We start from the raw sequence: 18,089 nt of genomic DNA, 5'->3' as shown, positions 1-18,089 counted from the left end.
GGGGAGGCCGGGGAGGGAGGGAGGAGGCTGATGGAGGGGAAGGAGAGGGAGCTGAGGGAGAGGGTAAGGGAGGTGGAGGAGCAGAGCGGATGGATATGGTAAGGGAGCGGCGGAGGATAAGGCTAGCGCCTCGAGGGAAGGGAGGCGGCCGGTGCAAACTTGCGTGAGGAAACTCTTTAGTACCCAGGTGAAGGGTCCACCCGGTACTAAAGGGTGACATTTAGTACTGGGTGGAACCCACACCCGGTAGTAAAGAGGGCCACGGGGTTCCTAGGAATTATCCGTTAGACCTGGTACTAATGCTCACATTAGTATCGAGTTAAAATACAACGGTACTAAGACTCTTACTGATGCTCATTTTTCTAGTAGTGAAAGTACGCCGGCAAGAATCTGAAGCTTCAATCTGTTTGCACCCAGCATTGTTTGCTTGCACATCGAGCTGTCGCACTGTCAAGCCCCTCTAAATACCTCGGCAGGCTGCTGTCTTCTCGATCGCATCGGATCACACCCTTCCTCCTCTAAACCCTGCAACGACGCACCTGCAAGAACACACAGAGAGCAAGCATGGATCACTTACTGCAGCTGCACGTAGAACACCATCACCATGGCAGCAGCCTGAAGCGCTGCGACCTAGGCGGTGGTGACGCAAGGTTCGGGAAGGGCGCCGACGACAACGCCTCGCGAGCCGTCCTCGCGCTCGCAGCCATGGCTTCCCCCGCCCTGCTCTTCCTGTCATCATACTTCTCCATGGTCACGACCAGGACGGCGCTGTTCGCGCTCTCCAACGCAATCTTCCTCCTCCTCGCCGCCGACTGCCGCCGCTGGTTCTTCTCCGCCGCCGCCGGCGACGTCGCCGATGCTTGCTTTGAACCTGCCGGCGACGTACTGGTGAAACAACAAGGACGGCAACAACATCTGGAGGCGGTGGCGCAGCAACGCGCCGTGCAATTAATCGTGTGTCCCGTATCAAGGCTGTCTTGAGCACAGGAACAGCGGCACTGCATCAGAGGCGTTCACGGAGCCAGTGATGCCGGCGATATCTGACAACACGGTGGCATTGGTAGCGCCAGAGGAGCGACAAGATTTGCCGGCGACGTTGGCACCGGAGGAGTTGCTCCGGCGGCTGGACAACGGGGGAGATGCCACCGTCGGCTTGGAGACTATTGTCTTCGAGGAGCCAACCTGCGAGACAGGTGAAGGGCTGGACGAGTTAGGATGCGTTTGGCAGTCCTTCGGAGCTGATTTCTCTGCAGGAGCTCTGCCTAACAGTTTTTAGAGAGAAGTGATTCTCTCTTGATTTTTAAGAGGTTGAGAGCTGAAAAAAGTAGCGTCTCCTGATTTTGTAAAGTGATTCTCTATCCTGATTTTAAGAGTTTAGGCTAGAGAATCACTTTCAGTCACAAAACCGCTTCTCTTGAAGAATCAGCTTCCATAGAGAATTAGAATCAGATGGAGCTCTACCAAACAGATCCTTAGAGATCGACGAGATGAACAAGAGATCGACGAGTTCGTCCGAAGCAGACGAAATAAATAGATCAAGGAGGCTTGACTGGCTCAGAGCTGACGTTGCTTTAGATTGAGTTGAGCTAGTAAGTGGCTAACGGTTGAGTTGAGCTGAGAACTTTAATTTCTTTTTCTTTCATTTTTTTACTTTCCATAGATTACTCTAGAATCACCCCAGCAACCCTGCAGCATTAGTGTGTGGTTGTTTGTGACGTTACCTATACATGGCCAAACGGGCGGCCTGGCCTGGCACGGTCCCATCCTAGCCTAGCCTAGCCTATATTGGTAGCCGGGTCGGGCCGCCCGCCGTGCTGTGTTACAGGTCCAGATCCGACCTCTTTATACCTTATGCGGGTTGGGTTGGCCCGACACGTCAGGTAGACCAGGCCGCCTATGGGCCCGCCAAATAAAAAACCCTCCAACATATGCCCAAAATAACAAGGAATGTCAAGATTACAAGAAAATAGGGAATGCACAGCACATATACTTACATATTATCAAAATCATAACTCATAGAGACATAGAGATCAAAGATTAAATTTTATTTGAGTTGTTTGGTGTGGCTGCCTCATTAAAAACCTTTCTAGGTAAAACTCACACCTCGTGAGAAACCCTAGAAAGGAAAAGGGAGTACAACCTAGCTCTAGAGAGTTATTAATGTCTTAAGATTACATGTCCTAATGTTCATTACACAAATAGTGCGATACTAAGTAGAAAAGATAAAAGCACAACCTTTAGCCATCAGCAGCAGCATCATGATTAAGGTACATGTTCTCGAAAGCCAACTCCAGATCTTTGGTCTCCTTCTCGACGTTGTGCTGCAATTGAGCATCAGCCAGCTCCCAATCCTTCAAGCAATATAGCACCTCCACCATGTCACATGTCAGCCGCCGTCATCGCTCCTCAAGCACCCTGCCAGCAAGACTAAAAGTGGATTCTGATGATATTGTGGAAGCAGGTACTATTAGCACATCTTTTTAGCAAGTATAGAAAAAATAGGATAAGCTTGCTTATGCTCATGCCACCAATTGAGAATGTTGAAGTCTTCATCATATTGGGCGATGCAGTCACTGTCTAGGTATAATGACAGCTCCGAAAGAGATGTAGCAGCTGCAAATAGTGCACTAGTACTTGTCCTCCTTCCCAATTGAGAAGGAGAACAAACACAACCAGAACTAGAAGTGCTACTCATGTCAGAACCACTAAAAATTTTACCCCAAGCCATTTTCTTCTTACCAATACCAGTACTTGCTGACTGTTGGGGTTGATGCAAGCAAACTTCACCAAACTTGGTTTCATACCTTGAAAAGATCTTAGTTAACTTACCACGCACATCAGTTGGGTATCTGGAGTAATCTGTACCAGTAAGATTAGATAACAATCGAAGAACATTATGAAAGCCTTTCATCTTAGCTCTATAATCCAAAATAAAAGCAAAGGCATATAGCATAGGTATTTTCCTCCAGTATTTTAGAAACTTATCTTTCATAGGAACAACAACATGTCTAAGCAAGTCATCATTCTCATATGCATTGAAATGTTCAGCAATATCAAGAATATGATGTAGCATTAGATAAGATGTAGGATAATAAACACCAGATAGAGCAACTGTTGAATCATAGAAGAGTTCAAGGAATTCCAATACCTTTTCAGCCACATACTAGTGGTTATTAGTGAGTAGTGGTAAGCCATTACCACGCAAAGGATATTGAGTTTTGATAAAGACAGAAAAAGTACTCCGATATGGCACAACATGCTTGAGCATGAGGTAAGTGGAGTTCCATCTAACATCCATGTCCAAACCAAACTTACGTGGATGTACACCCATACTCAGGCAATAGCTTTTGTATGCTGCAATGCGTTGGTTAAATGAATTCAAGAATGATATAGCAGTTCTGAAATCCTCAATGTAAGGCTTCAAACGTTTCATACCAGATTTAACAATAAGATTGATAATATGGCAAGCACAGCATTGATGCATGAAAAGAGAACGCTCTTCTTCTATCTCCTCATCAGTTGTATCAGAATTAAGAGCAGATAGTATATAACCAGAAAAAATAGGAGTTAACTTATACATGGTTGAAGAGTTAGAAGAAGCATTATCAAGAGTAACATGGAAGATCTTATCATTAACCATACTCATCAACTACCATAGCTACACGCTCTGCAATGTTAGCACTAGTATGTGACTCATCAATGAGTCTCAGACCTAGCAATCTTTTTTCTAATTCCCAATCCGTATTAACAAAGTGAGCAACCACACTAAGGTAATCCTCCTTAGTATTTCCAAATCATATATCAGAAGTAAGAGCAACAGAGGAAACAGAGCACACTAACATTTCCTTAAGCTTACCACGGCGTTCACTGAAGTGTTTTACCATATCTCTGGTGGTAGTTTCCCTAGAGGATTTAGAAAATCTAGTGTTATGAGCACGGTTTATGTACTCTTCAAAGTCATTAGATTCTCCAAACCCTAAAGGCAGATCCTCCCTAGCTATCAAGCAGCAAAGTTCAGTACGAGCAACAGCATCAGAGTACTCCCAGTGATGGATAGAACCATCAGGGTTGAAATTTAGCACAGATTGAGCCATGCGATCAGTTTCTTTTCTCTTCCTGCAAGCAAGAATGTGCCGGCACAAATGGCTAGTATCACTAGAAGATTTGCCAGTAGTCATGACTGCAATGACGGCACTTAGTACCATACCTGACCTTCTTGCCGTTCCTCATGGTGAAGAGTTTCTCAAAGTCGTTCCATACCTTAGAGATGGAGTTCTTGACCCTCTTCCCGCTGGAGCTCACCGGCGGCGCCGGCACCTCAGGCACGCTAGTAGGCCCAGCACCATCAAGGTCGATAGCAACTGCAGCGCTGCCACCGGCCAAGCCAACCCGGAGGACATCCTCTTCTGACGACCAAGGTCGATAGCAGTCATCGGAGGTCGGTTTATCAGTATCCATCTCCGATGACCTCCCTCCTCCTCGCCTCCTCGGCGGCTCAGGCTCCTTAACGGCGCGCGCCGCACCCATGCGAGCATGATGGCATCGTGCTTGGCCAACGACCTACAAGAACAAGATGTGAGATCTCGAGAACATGATAGGAGAAGAGCAGAAGAGGTCAGAGGAGGAGATCTTACCTGCGCTGCCAGAGCACCCAAGCACGCCAAGATCTAGATCGAGAAGGGGAAGGAGGCAGACAGGCGGAGGCGGCGGCGCGTCGCCGATGACCGGTGGCGTACCAGCGACATCTAGATCGAGAAGGGGAAGGAGGCAGACAGGGACAGGCGGAGGCAGGGCGGCGCCGATGACTGGTGGCAGACTGGCGGTGACCGGTGGTGAGGGAGGGAGACAGGGAGGGGAAGGAGGCAGACAAGCGGAGGCGAGTGGCAATTGCGGTGGAGAGGGAGGGAGCCAGGGAGGGGATTAGGATTGGTGCGGGCCAAGGGGTTATACGCGGCAGAGTTAATGGGCCTTAGTCGTGCTGACCGTTACATGGGTCGTGCCACGGGCCGCCCGACGTGCCGCCTCTTCAGCCCAGGTCCAGCCTGCTACCTCGAGCCATGCTAGCACGGGCCCGTGTAATGGCGGGCCAGGCCGTGCTAATGCCAAGCCAATACAGGCTGGGCCTCATGCCGCCCGTTTAGCCCAGCCCATTTGGCCATGTATAGCGTTACCTATTTTCGGTCAAAATGCAGCATCTGCAGCAAGACCAGTTCGATCACCAGATCAAGCTCACTGCCAAACTTCAAATGCAGAATCTTTGTGGAGTACACCTAAATTGCAATTTGCAAGGGTACGGATTAGTCCCCATAAGGGTAGCGACTGTGATGCCCATAAAAGTGCACCAACTTGCACCCCCATAGCAATTCGTGACGCAATAAACACTGGAAATTTGCCAGAGATATGGGATTGCACTAATCATATACAAACTCAACAGAAGAAAACACTCATGTAAAAAAGGCACAAAGAGAACTGAGAAACTAAGGATAAAGTGACTGACGGATCGGTCATATATTACAGCAGAGGACAAAAGAATTCCGTCCCAACCATAACAGTTCAGAGTTTCAGGCTAGCACGAACTAATCAACGAAGGCTGCCACTGCAGTTTAAGCCGTCATCTTGGAGGTGTACGGCATCCTACATTCCCAAACAGGGGACATTACCAAACAATGATATCGACTGTGCCAGTAACTTACAATTGTCACAACTATCAGGGCGCGAGCTTCTCGGCCTTCATCCTACTTCGCTTGATGCTCTTGTTCTATCTTGTCAGCACCTTCATCTACATATTAATCCTCGTCTGCTTCCGATATCTTCATCAGCTCATCATAGACCATGAGCTTGATAGCTTCTTTCCTCGAAGATAAGTCGATCTTGTAGTGCTCATCTGGAACATTCACTTTGTTAGAATTTAGAACATGGAGCCCTGATAAATGCAAATCCTGATGTGTAATCTTAAGAGGCTTACCGAGCATCTTAATGATGTCACTATATGTAGCCTGGAAAATGGAATCAACAAAGCAGTTAGTACAAGGGCACCTACTACGAGATTATGGTGGCAAGAGCAACAAAGGTGGAACCGTTAAGTAAAAATTGTTAGGAAAAGTACTACAAATCTGCATTTGCAGTGGTTATCTCTGAAGAGAGCAGAGAAGAGGGCAAATCATCCTTCCTGTCTATGATGGGCTGGAAAATTACTTTATTCATGTAACTCAAATGAAATTACATCAACTGTCACATAGCAGCTTAATTCTCTTATGAACCAAGATGTAAAATGTTGATTTCATTTCACAGTAGCTGCAGTCCACTAGAGAGCTCAATACAAATTGCTATGCTGCCTGAGTGCAGTAACTCACCGTGTTGAAGTCGACCTTCTTTAGAATTCCAACAATTGTATTTTGCAATTCATCCTTGCTGGGAAGGGCCTTTTCTGCTTCTGCTGATTTCCCTTTACTTGTTGTCAACCTTATGCCTGGACAAAAGCACACCATTAGGATTCATGCCAGAATCTGAAATATATTCCAAACATGTTTTACATGTTTGAAACAAAGATAACTTTCCAAGATACATACGACACATAACAAGGAATGATACATCAAAATATCCATCCCGCTAGTGAATATTAAAATGCCAAATCAACAAGGATACAAGTAGCACAAAAATAATGAACATCTAAACTAACTGCAAGTTATCAATGTAAGAATCAAACCAGAAGATACATTTTAAACCAATTTCACCATCTTTTAGATAATGACAGTTCATGGGACAATAAAAACTATCAATTAATCTGCTGTATATGCTCACAGATAAAGGCAAATTGATATCTCTTGGTCATATCACATCAATTAGAAAGTTCAGAATAATGGCAGTTCAGATACAGGAAGGCAAGATTTAAGGTATTGTGGATATTAGCATACGGTGAACTCATATAATAAAGTGATAGTCCTACCTGATGATCTTCTTCCACTGGTCTCTTTTTGAGAATTTACCGTGTGCTTTGGTGTAATGGGTTTAATCTTCCTTAAGTTTGAATCCTCAGCAGAGCTCTGCTTATCCTTAGAACTTTTTGGTGATGATGAAACTCTGCTTGAACACTTGCTCAATGTAGCTACATGAGCCGTCTTTCAAGTAAATGGGCAAGAAATGTTATAAAAAAGATTGTGTCTGGCAAACATAAGATGTTACCTTCCTAGATCTCTTGTGTGTGCCCTCTGAATTCTTAGCTGCACTTCCTCCCTCTCGTTTGCGCTTCCTAGAATTTGATCCCTGCATACGGCAAAACTGTAAAACATAGAGAAAAGTAGGGAAAGAAACACTGATGCAAACTTAAAACGTTCACTGTCGTAACTCATAAGTAGATCTCAAAAGTACAAACTCATTGTTGAGACAAACTTTACCTGATCATCAGAAAGTGTGGAATCATCATTAGCGCGAGGTTCAGCAATGAAGTCCAGCAGCTTCATGATAATGTCTTCCTGCATGGATAGCTCGGTTACAATGAAACAAGAATGTGCATCACACTGCAACTCGGATACAAATTAAGTCAGAGATGATAAAAGACGCACCTTTTTACTATTTACTCTTGAAACTGGAATAGCAAACAGTTTGCAGAGATCAAATAATGTTTCTTTGGAACATTTGTCAAGCTTCTCCTTGGCCTTAGCTCTATGCTTTTCCTACAAGAAAGAGAGTTATCAAAGTTAAAACAATAATCTTAGTTAAATAGTACAAACTACCCGTAATTTTGGAAAGAAAAATCATGCTTACATCACTCTCGTGCCACACAAATCCAGAGAACTCAAGTATATGGCTTTTGAAATCAGCAGCCTGTAACATTACACAGTTAATTTGTCGGGACAATAATCTTGCAATGGAGCTTTGGCATCAATGCCGATTTGTGGTAAAACAACAAATAAACAACATAACATGATATTTTGTCTTAAAGAGTTCAGCTGGTTCACACACATGGTCCCTCCTTTGAAAACAAAATGAAAACCAAGAGGCTTGTAATCACATCTAGTTTATCCAAAACTTGAAAAGGAGGCCTTGTAATATAAAATAAAAAATGCAATAAATCATTTTTTCATAAATAAAGTATTCCCTTTATAACTAAACCAGTTTGGACAAGCTGGAGCTTCAATTTTGGTTTCATAACACCAAAGTCCAAAGCAGCATGAGCTAAGCTTATAGAAGGAAGTAAGATGCAAGTCTAAAACAGGCTGTTTGAATAAGTTAAGCTTGTGGAAGCATTAAGTTCAAGTGAAAGCATGCAAATAGGTATATCAACATAGCAAAGTTACAGATTTCCTACAGATATTTTTATTATATGCACCTGGGCCCTAGGGCATCAACACAAGTTAGAAGTTACTGACAATGCCATTTATGTCAGATAAAATATGCATTCATGATCCACAACCACATAATGGTTAAACATAAGAAAACTTTTTTTCATGTGAAAGATCTATCTTGACCCCATCAGAGATTTTACTATATGTCTAACTGTCTAAATAAATCCCAGAGCGAAAATTTGCATCAGTCATTTCAAAAGCACATTGTTTATATTTTAAATTTACCTTTCCAAACCTCCCAAAAAGGATTTGATGGAGAAACTTAAGGTCAGTCTGTTTCTTCCTTGCTATTCTGTATGCAACTGTAAAATATTCAGAACCCGAATCAGGAGAGATAGTAAATTGCCGAGCAAGAATAAAGTATATACTGATCAACACTTGTAAAAAGAATCAATGCTACGGATCATAAAACTGTGAAAACCATAAGATGTAATTTCAAAGTGAGGAAATTGATCTAGAGTCAATCAAAGATGCAGAAATATAGTAGTCCCACCAGTCTCAAATCCTTGATGTTTTGGACAGAATTCGATCAAACTTTTGGAACTTCAGCTATCAATAACTTATAAAGTATTTAGTTTGGAAACAAGAAATTTGCATGTGTAGAATTGCCTTCAAAGATACTTTCATAATCTCACAAATTTGTTGGATTTTATACATATATATTCTTTAAATACAATAGCTGGCAAAGGATGCTTGGAGACTGTTACGGCAGGGGGTGGGGGTAGATTTGTAGGCCATGTGATCAAAATGTTCAATTCCTAATCAGCTTAAAGGAATGAAGTTGTAATTATTAAGAAAATATCAGGCACACGAAACAATATAGAAGATGGAAACACCCAAATATAAGCAGACTTTCACAGGGCTACTGATTTGCCAAGAACAAGAAGTATACTACTACATAATCTATGACACTGCAGTAGTTAAAAAAATGGCATTATGAGGTTGTATGAGGTTTTATCTACCAAAAATGAATGTATATGCTATAGTAAGATTTTAAGGATGCAAAATGCAGTGCTCATGAAACAAAAAATAGTAAGATATCGCAACATAGTTCCTCACCACCAGGTATATTCTTCAAAGGAGTGCCACGACCCTGCATGAAAAATGTTTATAAAGCACTATGGAAGGTCACAGTGTGTCAATGAAATCAAGAGGGAAAATATGAGTGAGGACAGAACCTTCTCAACAAATAAACTTCCGCTTGGTTCCTTCTCAATCACTTCAACCAACCTCTCCACTGTTTTCCTCGTACGCGCCGGTCGATCAAGTGAATAAGGACTTGGGGTATTCAGCAAGTCCTTTGCATCCCTGGACTTAGAGCTGCTTTGTTTCTTATCCTTCTTGTGGTCCTCTTCTCTAACAATCCTTGCCTTCTTCCTCTTGGGTGCTTCATCCTTATTTTCTTCCATATTCTTGTTTGACTCACCAACTTCCTCCACTGCCTCACCATCCTTCTCTTTTTTAGATGCACTTCCATTTTCTGCCTCATCCATGTCAGCATTTGATCGCTTGGTTCTTTTCTTTTGTCCCCCTTGTTTAGAGATACCATCTGTCTGACTGTCTTTCTTTCCCCCTTGTTTATCAGCAGTAGTCTTTCCGTTCGTTTCCATTTCCTCATCCTTCTCAGATACTCCCATTTCAATCACTATCTCTGCATTATTCTCAAAAGCTACATTTTCGTTCACTTCCTCTTCCTCTTTCTTCTCAGCGGCCACCTTTCTATCCTGTGTTTTGTCCTTTTCCTCAGCAGTCAGCTTGGCATCTTGTTTCTCTTCCTCTTTCTTCTCAGCAGCAACATTTCCATCCTGTTTCTCTCCCTCTTGTTTCTCAGCAGCTCCGTCTTGTTCATCTTTTGCTACCTCGTGCTTGCTAGAACCAACTCCTTCCTCTTCCAATCCATCCTGTTTCTCCTTGACATTTTCTTCTCTATCATCCATTTCTTGCTTGTCCACATTATCTTTTGCTTCACCTTTCAATACCTCCTGACTCTCCTTGACACTTTCTTCTCTATCACTCACATGCAGCTTATCAACACCACCTTTTTCTTCCTCGTTCGACCCATCCTGCTTTTCTTGCTTATCCACTTCCGTTGGCTCCATCCTATCTTCATCTTGCCTCTTCACACATATGATTTCCTCTTTGTCATCATTTTGCTCCTCTTCGGTCGTGTTCTGATCTTCTTCCTTCTTTCCATTTTCTTTAACCTCTGCATGTACATCCGTAGACTTTGCTTCAACCACCATAATTTCCTCACATCCTGCTGCCTTGGCGCGGTGACTATCCTCATTCTTTCTTCCATTGTCTTCCTTCTGACATGCATCTTCCTTGTCAACAATTTTCACCTCATCAGCTTGATTGTTGACATCATTTGCCTTCTCTTCATTGTGCTGCTCCTTTTCTTCCTTCTTCCCATTTTCCTTTACCCCTGCATTTCCAGCATCACTCTTTGCTTCAACAACCTTGATGTCCTCACCTTCTGCTGCCTTGGCATCCTGACTATCATCAGTCTTTTCCTCCTTATCTTTGTTCTGACATGCACTTTCTTGGTCAACCATTATCACATTCTCAGCATCAATCCTGGCATCAGTTTTATTCTCTTCAGCGTTGCCCTCAATTTCTCTCTTCTTCCTATTTTCTATTGCCTCTCCAATTCTACCATCAGTCTTTTCTTCAACAATCTTCATGTGCTCACCATCTGCTTCCTTGGCATCCTGAATATCCACATTCATTACCTTCTTATCTTCCTTCATGCATGCATCGTCCTTGTCAAGAACTATTAACTCCTCAGTTTCAATATTGGCATTATTTTTCCCCTGTTCAGTCTTCTCGGCCTTTTCTTCCTTCCCATTTCCTTCTACTTCTGCATTTCCAGCATCAGTTTTTGCTACAACCATCTTGATTTCATCACCTTCTGCTACCTTGGCATCGTGACTGTCCTCATCTTCTTTCTGACATGCAACTTCCTTGTCAAAATTTTCCACGTCATCATCTTCAGTATTGGTATTATTTTTCATCTCTTCCACCTTGTCCTCCATTTCTTCCATCCTGATTTCATCACCTTCTGCAAACTCGGCATCATGACCATCCTCATTATTTCCCTCGTCTTCTTTCTGATATCCAGCCTCCTTGTCAACAGTTTTCACGTCATCATCTTCATTATTGGTGTTATTTTTGTTCTCTTCAACCTTGTCCTCCGTTTGTTCCTTCTTCACATTTTCTTGCACCTCTGCATTTCTAACATCTGTCTTTGCTCTAATGATCTTCATTTCATCAGCTTCTGCTACCTTGGCATCCTGGCTGTCCTCATTCTTTCCCACCTTATCTTCCTTTGGACACGTGTTTTCCTTGTCCACCATTTTCATGTCTTTGTCTTCAATATTGGTGTGATTTTCCTTCTGACACGCATCTTCCATCCTATCTTGTGCCTTGGAATTTCTAGCAGTAGCCTTTGCTTCAATCATCTTCATACCCTCACCTTCTGTTGCCTTATCATGCTGATTATCCCCATTCTTTCCTTCCTTATCTTGACACGCATCTTCCTCAGCTTCAATATTGGCTTCATGCTGTGTGTGAACCATTTTTACATCTTGTGTGCCATCCATTTTCACATCCTCAGCTTCAATATTGGCTTCATGTTGTGTGTCAACCATTTTCACATCCTCCGCTTCAGTATTGGCTTCATGCTGTGTATCAACCATTTTAACATCCGCACCTTCAGTATTGACTTCATGTTGTGTGTCAATCATTTTAACATCTTCAGCGACCACCACATTAGCACAACCTGAATCACCTCCGTTCGAATCATCAGCCTCTACAATATTTGCGACCTCATCTGCTGCGCCCTCGGTTCCATTTTCACAGCCATTCTTCACTTCATCAGCATTGTTGCTAGTCACTGCTACTTCCCTGCTCTCCTCAGGCCCGAACTTCTCAGCATTATTATTCTTATCTGAAGCAGCAAATTCTCCATTCGCTAATGGAGGTGGATCCTCTGTTGCCGGTGTTGGGTTTACCTCGGACATCCCGGTTGGCCACAATCTCTATCTGCTCCAGGAAAATGCAGAAAAAATGTCATAAAAGTAAGCATTGAAAGAAAAACATGCTGTTACATATTAAAGGGGCAGCAAAGAAAAAAAAAGGGGGGGGGGGGACTTTGAAGTTAACAAGAAAGTGTGTACGGGTTGAAATTCCAATAATGTTTAATACATAAGGGGCTTCAATAATACATACTGTAATACATAAGGAGTTCAAATAATGTACATTACATAAGCAGTATAAAGTTACAAGCAAGAACCCGTGCATTGTCATGGTTAACATGGAAGAATCCTAAATGTTTCCAAAATCATCAAAGAAAGCACAAAACCGGGAAGCACGAATCACACACCAGCATGGTTACCCAATAGGTATGTACGAATGCTAAAGATTACAACTTGATTACTTTCTATATATGACACAGAACGGCTAACCCTTGAGCAAGAACCAAACGTTGTGATGATCAACTACAAGGATCCTGGAAGCTTATATCACAACCACACTAAAACCCAGGAAGATCGCAGCTAAACTAACAAGCATTACAGAGATTCGGTACATGCAAGCTAGGGCTCCTTATCGGTGAAAGAAGAAACCAATCCAAGTACGGACGGATCCCCGGTCCAATCCACGCCTCCACGCCCCAGCCAATGAGGAGTGGAGGAAGGGGATCACCGGGAGCAGAGCGCGTGCTCGGCGGCGCGGCGACGGCTTTGTGGGCGGCGGAGGGTGTGGGTTCGACTGTTCGGCTTCAGCTGCGGAGGTTGGCCTTGCCTGCCAGGAAGGCCCCGAAGTCAGTGGCGGATTGCAGATTCAGATCGATATTTTTTCGTGCGAGGTGAGGTGAGTCAAAAGCAGGTGGCGTGATGGCTGTTGGGGGAGCCAGCATTTACAAAGACTAAAAAAAATCCGGTACTGCTAGCGCCCAAACGTCAGGTCCGAGTTCGGTGCCCATCGAACGGTGGGTTCCATGTTAATTATTACCTAACCACCTACCGGCGCACATCGTCCTACCACCGGTCCTGTACTGTTGCTTCATCCCTACCCTACACCCACCATAAAGCAGCTCGCACGAGGGAGGGGACCCAACATCCCACGGCTCATAGGGTAGAGATGATTGGTTGAAGATTTGGAGAAGATGAAGATTTGAAGAAGATGATAATAAGGAAAAATAGCTCATGCATAGTAAAAAATCGCATCCGCAACATTATAAAATAATTTGTGCAATATCGAGAATATAATAAAAAACTCACCCGCTGCCGCACGTCAATGAAAACTTATTTGAAAAAAAAAGCACATACGACATCCATAAACTGCAACCTTGAACATAGCATCACCATCTCCATCGATCCAGTTGAGTTGTACACGAAAATAGAGCTGGATCCAATTCTGAAACATTCGAATAAATCTATCAATCTATCGCAACAATTCATTTTGCTCTTCCAATATTCAGTAAAAAGCCAATGCAACATCAAGCAAATATTACCGCAACAAATCGATTTACTCGTTGAAACATGTATGGATGCAAGTATGGATGGCATCACCATCTCCATCGATCCAGTTGAAACATCAGAACAAGATTACTGCAACATCAAATTCATTGAGCTGCAACATGAAAGCGATGCCTTCACGAAGTCAGCCAGTGAGGAAGAAGGATACCCCCATGGCAACACCAATTCCCACCTTAACATCCCAAATCAAACATTACAACATGCAAAATCAAATATTGAAATATCACAAATCCTATAGGGAGGGGTAAGCAAAAAATAGAATAGAAATCCCAAAAAAGTGAACAAAATCTGCAACAAGAGAAACGAACAATTGAAACAAATGAAATAAATATATGAAAAATATACGAAACATATGGATTTTATCGTTGTCACATCCATCTTGAGCGGAAGAGTCAGGTCGCCCATGATGGAAGCAGTGGACGGGAGGCATCTGCGAGCGCCGCCACGGATGGTGACGAGGCAGCGCGGTGTGGGGAGGAGCTGCGAGGGGCAAGCACCGCCGCCAATGAGGCATCTGTGCGCGCCACCATGGAGAGAGAGGGAGGGGTGAATGGGATAAGTGGTGTGGGGAGGAAGAGGTTAGATGTGTTGGCGTGGGCGGTAGGCCTGCGGGAGCATCCGATGATTTGTGCTCGCGTTGAACGTAAGATGCGTAGTATTAAAAAAAAAATCTCTTGAATTGCGGCACCAACTCTTGAATTCCAAACCCTTCGTCATTTGAGCATCGCCGTGTATTTTCTCAAATATTTTACACGTGATGAATATCTAGCAAAGGTCTTCTCTGTGAGCTCTAATAAAATACCTCAAATATTTAACACATGAGAATCCAAAGATCATCTTTGCCAACTGTGTAATGACTGAAAATTTTGCGGGTGAATATTTTCCCGAGATGGGGTACCAACCATACGGCCGCATCTTCTCAAATATGGTCCAACAAAGATCATCTTTGCCAGCTGCATAGTTTTCTCAAAGGGAAAAGCTAAACCACACTTGAGCATTTTGCAAAGGCTGATTTTCTTTTGTGCTGCCATTCATCGGTGCCCTAAGCATCTTCCTCAAGTCCGTCAAATCTCCGACAAGCTATAGTTAGTGCTCCAGCTTTCGAGCTGGGGGTTTTCTCCTGTAAGGCGGCGGCCGGCGGGTCGGGCGGTGGTGGCGGGCGCGAGGGCAGCAAGGCAAGGTGGCGGTGGCGCGACCGGCCCGGGCGGTGGAGGACGTACAACCGGTTGGGCGGTGCTAGGGCGGGAGCGTCACACATCGCTAGGTTATGCGGCGGTGGTCGGGGGTGGCGGATCTAGCGGCGTGGGAGTCGCCGGAGACGGGGAAGAAGGACGAGGTAGAGGCGAGGGCATGGTGGAGACACTCACCGGAGTAGCAAAAACGGAGTGGCAGAGGCACAGGCAACTCGTTGAGGCTGCTCGCCAGCGTCGGAGACGAAGCTTCCAAGCGGACGGAGGGGTGCCAAACGGATCGAGTTCGGCGGCAGCGCGCTCCTCTTAGCATAAAAAGAACGTTTGGCTGCTAGGGTTGATGGGAAGCTGAACATGAGCCGTTGATCTGATGGATGTGTGGCTCAGAATTCGAGTGCTAGATGGGCTAAAGATGGTCGAGTAAGGCATAGACAAGCCCTTTCTTGAATTGCGATATCAACCCTACAATACTTGACTAATGCTATGTATTTTCTCATATATTTTAGATGCGAATATCTAGCAAAATCCATCTATAGCATCTTCTAGTGCCTCAAGCATCCTGCGCATAAATAATTAGCATAGATCCTTTTTGCTAGGTGAGTAATGTCTCAAATATTTTATGCTTGAAATTTTTCTCAAAATTCGGTACCAACCCTACACCATGCGACTGTAGCTACGTGTTATTTCAAAGCATGAATATCCAATAAATTCCTTTCTGCCCACTACGTAAATTTCTTAAAATACGTCAGTCCACGTACTTCTCAAATATTCTACCTATGATTGTCCAACAAAGATCCTCTTTTGCCAACTGTGTAATGTCTCAAATATTTTACGCATGAATATCCAACACGGATCATTATTGCCAGCTGTGCAATGTCATAAATATTTTACGCATAAATATCCAGCAAATATCAACCTTATTGGTTGTCACTTAAACTTTCGTGAGCATTTGATGCTCATCTGTGACAACTCTTTAAAATTGTCAAATTTCATGTGGCAATGTGCAGCTAAAGTTATAAAAACAATAGTTGTATGTTGGTGGCATCCCTTCTAGGAGCACTTCACATCTGTATTTTTAGCATGATTTACTAATATTACCAAATTCCATGTGGCAATTCGCGTTGCAAAAAGTGATGAGTATAATACCAGTTTGTTGCTAACTCCTTTCGCACGCCTATGATGCTTGTACATATGGTAAACTTCACACGGCAACTTTTAAGGAAAAGTTGTGGCATAACTGCAATTGTTGCTATTCCTTTTTATGTGGGGGTTTTGACACTTGTATGTAGAATAACCTCCATATGACAATGTGCATGAAAAAAAGTAGTAACAGTGGTTTCCAATTGGTGCTAGCTGATTTTGACATCTGCGTATCTATGTGATTGTCAACTACTACATCGCATTTTGTGCGGGGAAAGTTATGCACATTGGGTCAATTAAGATTTGCTAGAAAGAAAATTTCTTAGCTTTCTAACAAGTTGATTTAGTGATATTACGCATAATGCATGAAAAAAGAGATAGACTATAACTTGATTTGATTTATTAACTTGGGTAAAAAATGATATGGTTCTAACCAAAACCCCAAAACTTTTTTTTTACAATTACAAAACACACGCTGTATTTTCCAACTTACTAGTTAATTAGGATGGTATGTAACTTAAATAGTTGCGCATATAAGAGCAACTCCAAGAGGCTGCTAATCTTACCCCCAATACTTTTTTAAGGAAAAAAGAGAGAAAAAATGAACTCCAACAATCCACCTAAACCTTCCCCAATTTTTTAGCGACGCTAAAAAAAAGCCTGCCACCGCGTATATTTTAGCGTTGGCGTTCCTCCCCCAATCCTGATTCCCGCATACCCGCGCGTCCCTTCCGATGGGCCCAATACGATGACGTGCCCTGTGTTTGAAATATTGGGGGCTATTTATTAGCGATCTGTTGTGGACTGATATGCTTTTGGGGGAAATTTTTTTTGGGAGAACCCCCAATACATAGTTTTGGGGAAGAATTTTTTAGGATACTCTTGGAGTTGCTCTAAGAGACTATACGCGAGTACGCATATAAGAAGAGACTATACACGAGTACGCGACAGGGAAACAAGTCAAGTCGCATCACTCTAGTTCATGTGGAGGGAAGACGTTTATACGCCGTAAAAGTGTCGTTAGTTGCTGAGAAACATCAACATCATCACGGACACGATTTGAAAAAAAATTCCTGTGATATGTTATAGGGTGGGAAATTTTCCATGGTTAAAAGTTAAAACCATCGCAACGCACGGATCGCAGAGCCACGTTGAGAACGGACGTTGCTCCTCCAGTCGTCTCGTCCTCGACTTCACACGGGAGAGGAGGCCGAGAGGCAGTCCACCGTATACGCCTCCACCGTCGGGGAGGCGGCAGCTGGAACCCGCCTCAGCTCAGCATCCAGAAGGCGTACTAGTACGTGGCTACCCTTGCGCTCCTGCTGCCTGTACTACCTGTACGGTTGCACAGCCATCCATGGGGGTGGGAATTGGAAACCGCGGCGCGGCGCGGCGCACGCAGGAACACGATCCGCTCCGCTCCGTTTCCCTCCACCCACCCACCTCGCTCGCACCGTTCGAAATTTGAAAACGGGGGTGCGAGGGCCCCGGGCCTTTTTCGGCGGCTTTCCCATCCACCTACGGCCGGGATCCTCCTGCCGCGCCGCGCGGACGGCCTGGATGCGCCGCGGCGCCTCGGTCGCCGCGCCGCCCAAACCGCCTCCCCGCTCGAACGCCGCCGGAGCGAATAAAGAGGGGCGCGGGAGGGGAAAATCCTCCACTGACGACTCCCCTCCTCCCCATTTCTCCAGGCAGCCCACCGCGCGCACGAGCGCGCGCGCCGCGTCGCGCTCTTTCTCCCTGCGCTCGTTCTTCGGCGCCGGCCAATGTCGGGGGAGCCGGTGGGGGCCGCGGCCGGGGACGGCGGCGGGGAGGCGAAGACGGGGATGAAAGGGAGAGGCAAGGGGGCGGCGAGGGGGAAAGGGAGGGGGAGG

The 18,089-nt window shown here is 44.4% G+C and overlaps 1 protein-coding gene across 4 annotated transcripts; it reads right to left on the bottom strand.

Moving 5' to 3' along the window:
- Positions 1–5,470: 5,470 nt before the first annotated feature.
- On the bottom strand, positions 5,471–13,231 carry LOC117838330 (uncharacterized). Of its 4 annotated transcripts, XM_034718314.2 has the most exons (12): positions 12,934–13,229; positions 9,524–12,389; positions 9,405–9,438; positions 8,571–8,647; positions 7,765–7,824; positions 7,563–7,673; positions 7,395–7,472; positions 7,183–7,263; positions 6,947–7,091; positions 6,354–6,469; positions 5,966–5,996; positions 5,471–5,884 (listed from the first exon to the last, which is right to left on the bottom strand). In XM_034718314.2, the coding sequence occupies exons 2-12, from the start codon at positions 12,365–12,367 to the stop codon at positions 5,787–5,789; spliced, it is 3,675 nt and encodes a 1,224-aa protein (XP_034574205.1). In that variant the 5' UTR covers positions 12,368–12,389; positions 12,934–13,229; the 3' UTR covers positions 5,471–5,786. The 4 variants fall into 4 exon arrangements, 3 of the variants coding, with proteins under 3 accessions (XP_034574205.1, XP_034574206.1, XP_034574209.1); XM_034718315.2 differs by having other exon boundaries at positions 9,524–13,229; XR_011897060.1 differs by lacking the exons at positions 5,471–5,884; positions 5,966–5,996 and having other exon boundaries at positions 6,947–7,080; positions 12,934–13,230.
- Positions 13,232–18,089: the final 4,858 nt, after the last annotated feature.

This window comes from Setaria viridis, chromosome 9 (genome assembly GCF_005286985.2).
Source record: "Setaria viridis chromosome 9, Setaria_viridis_v4.0, whole genome shotgun sequence".
Taxonomy (NCBI): Eukaryota; Viridiplantae; Streptophyta; class Magnoliopsida; order Poales; family Poaceae; genus Setaria; species Setaria viridis.
Note: the sequence above shows the minus strand (reverse complement) of the source record. Positions and strands in the feature narration are given on the sequence as shown.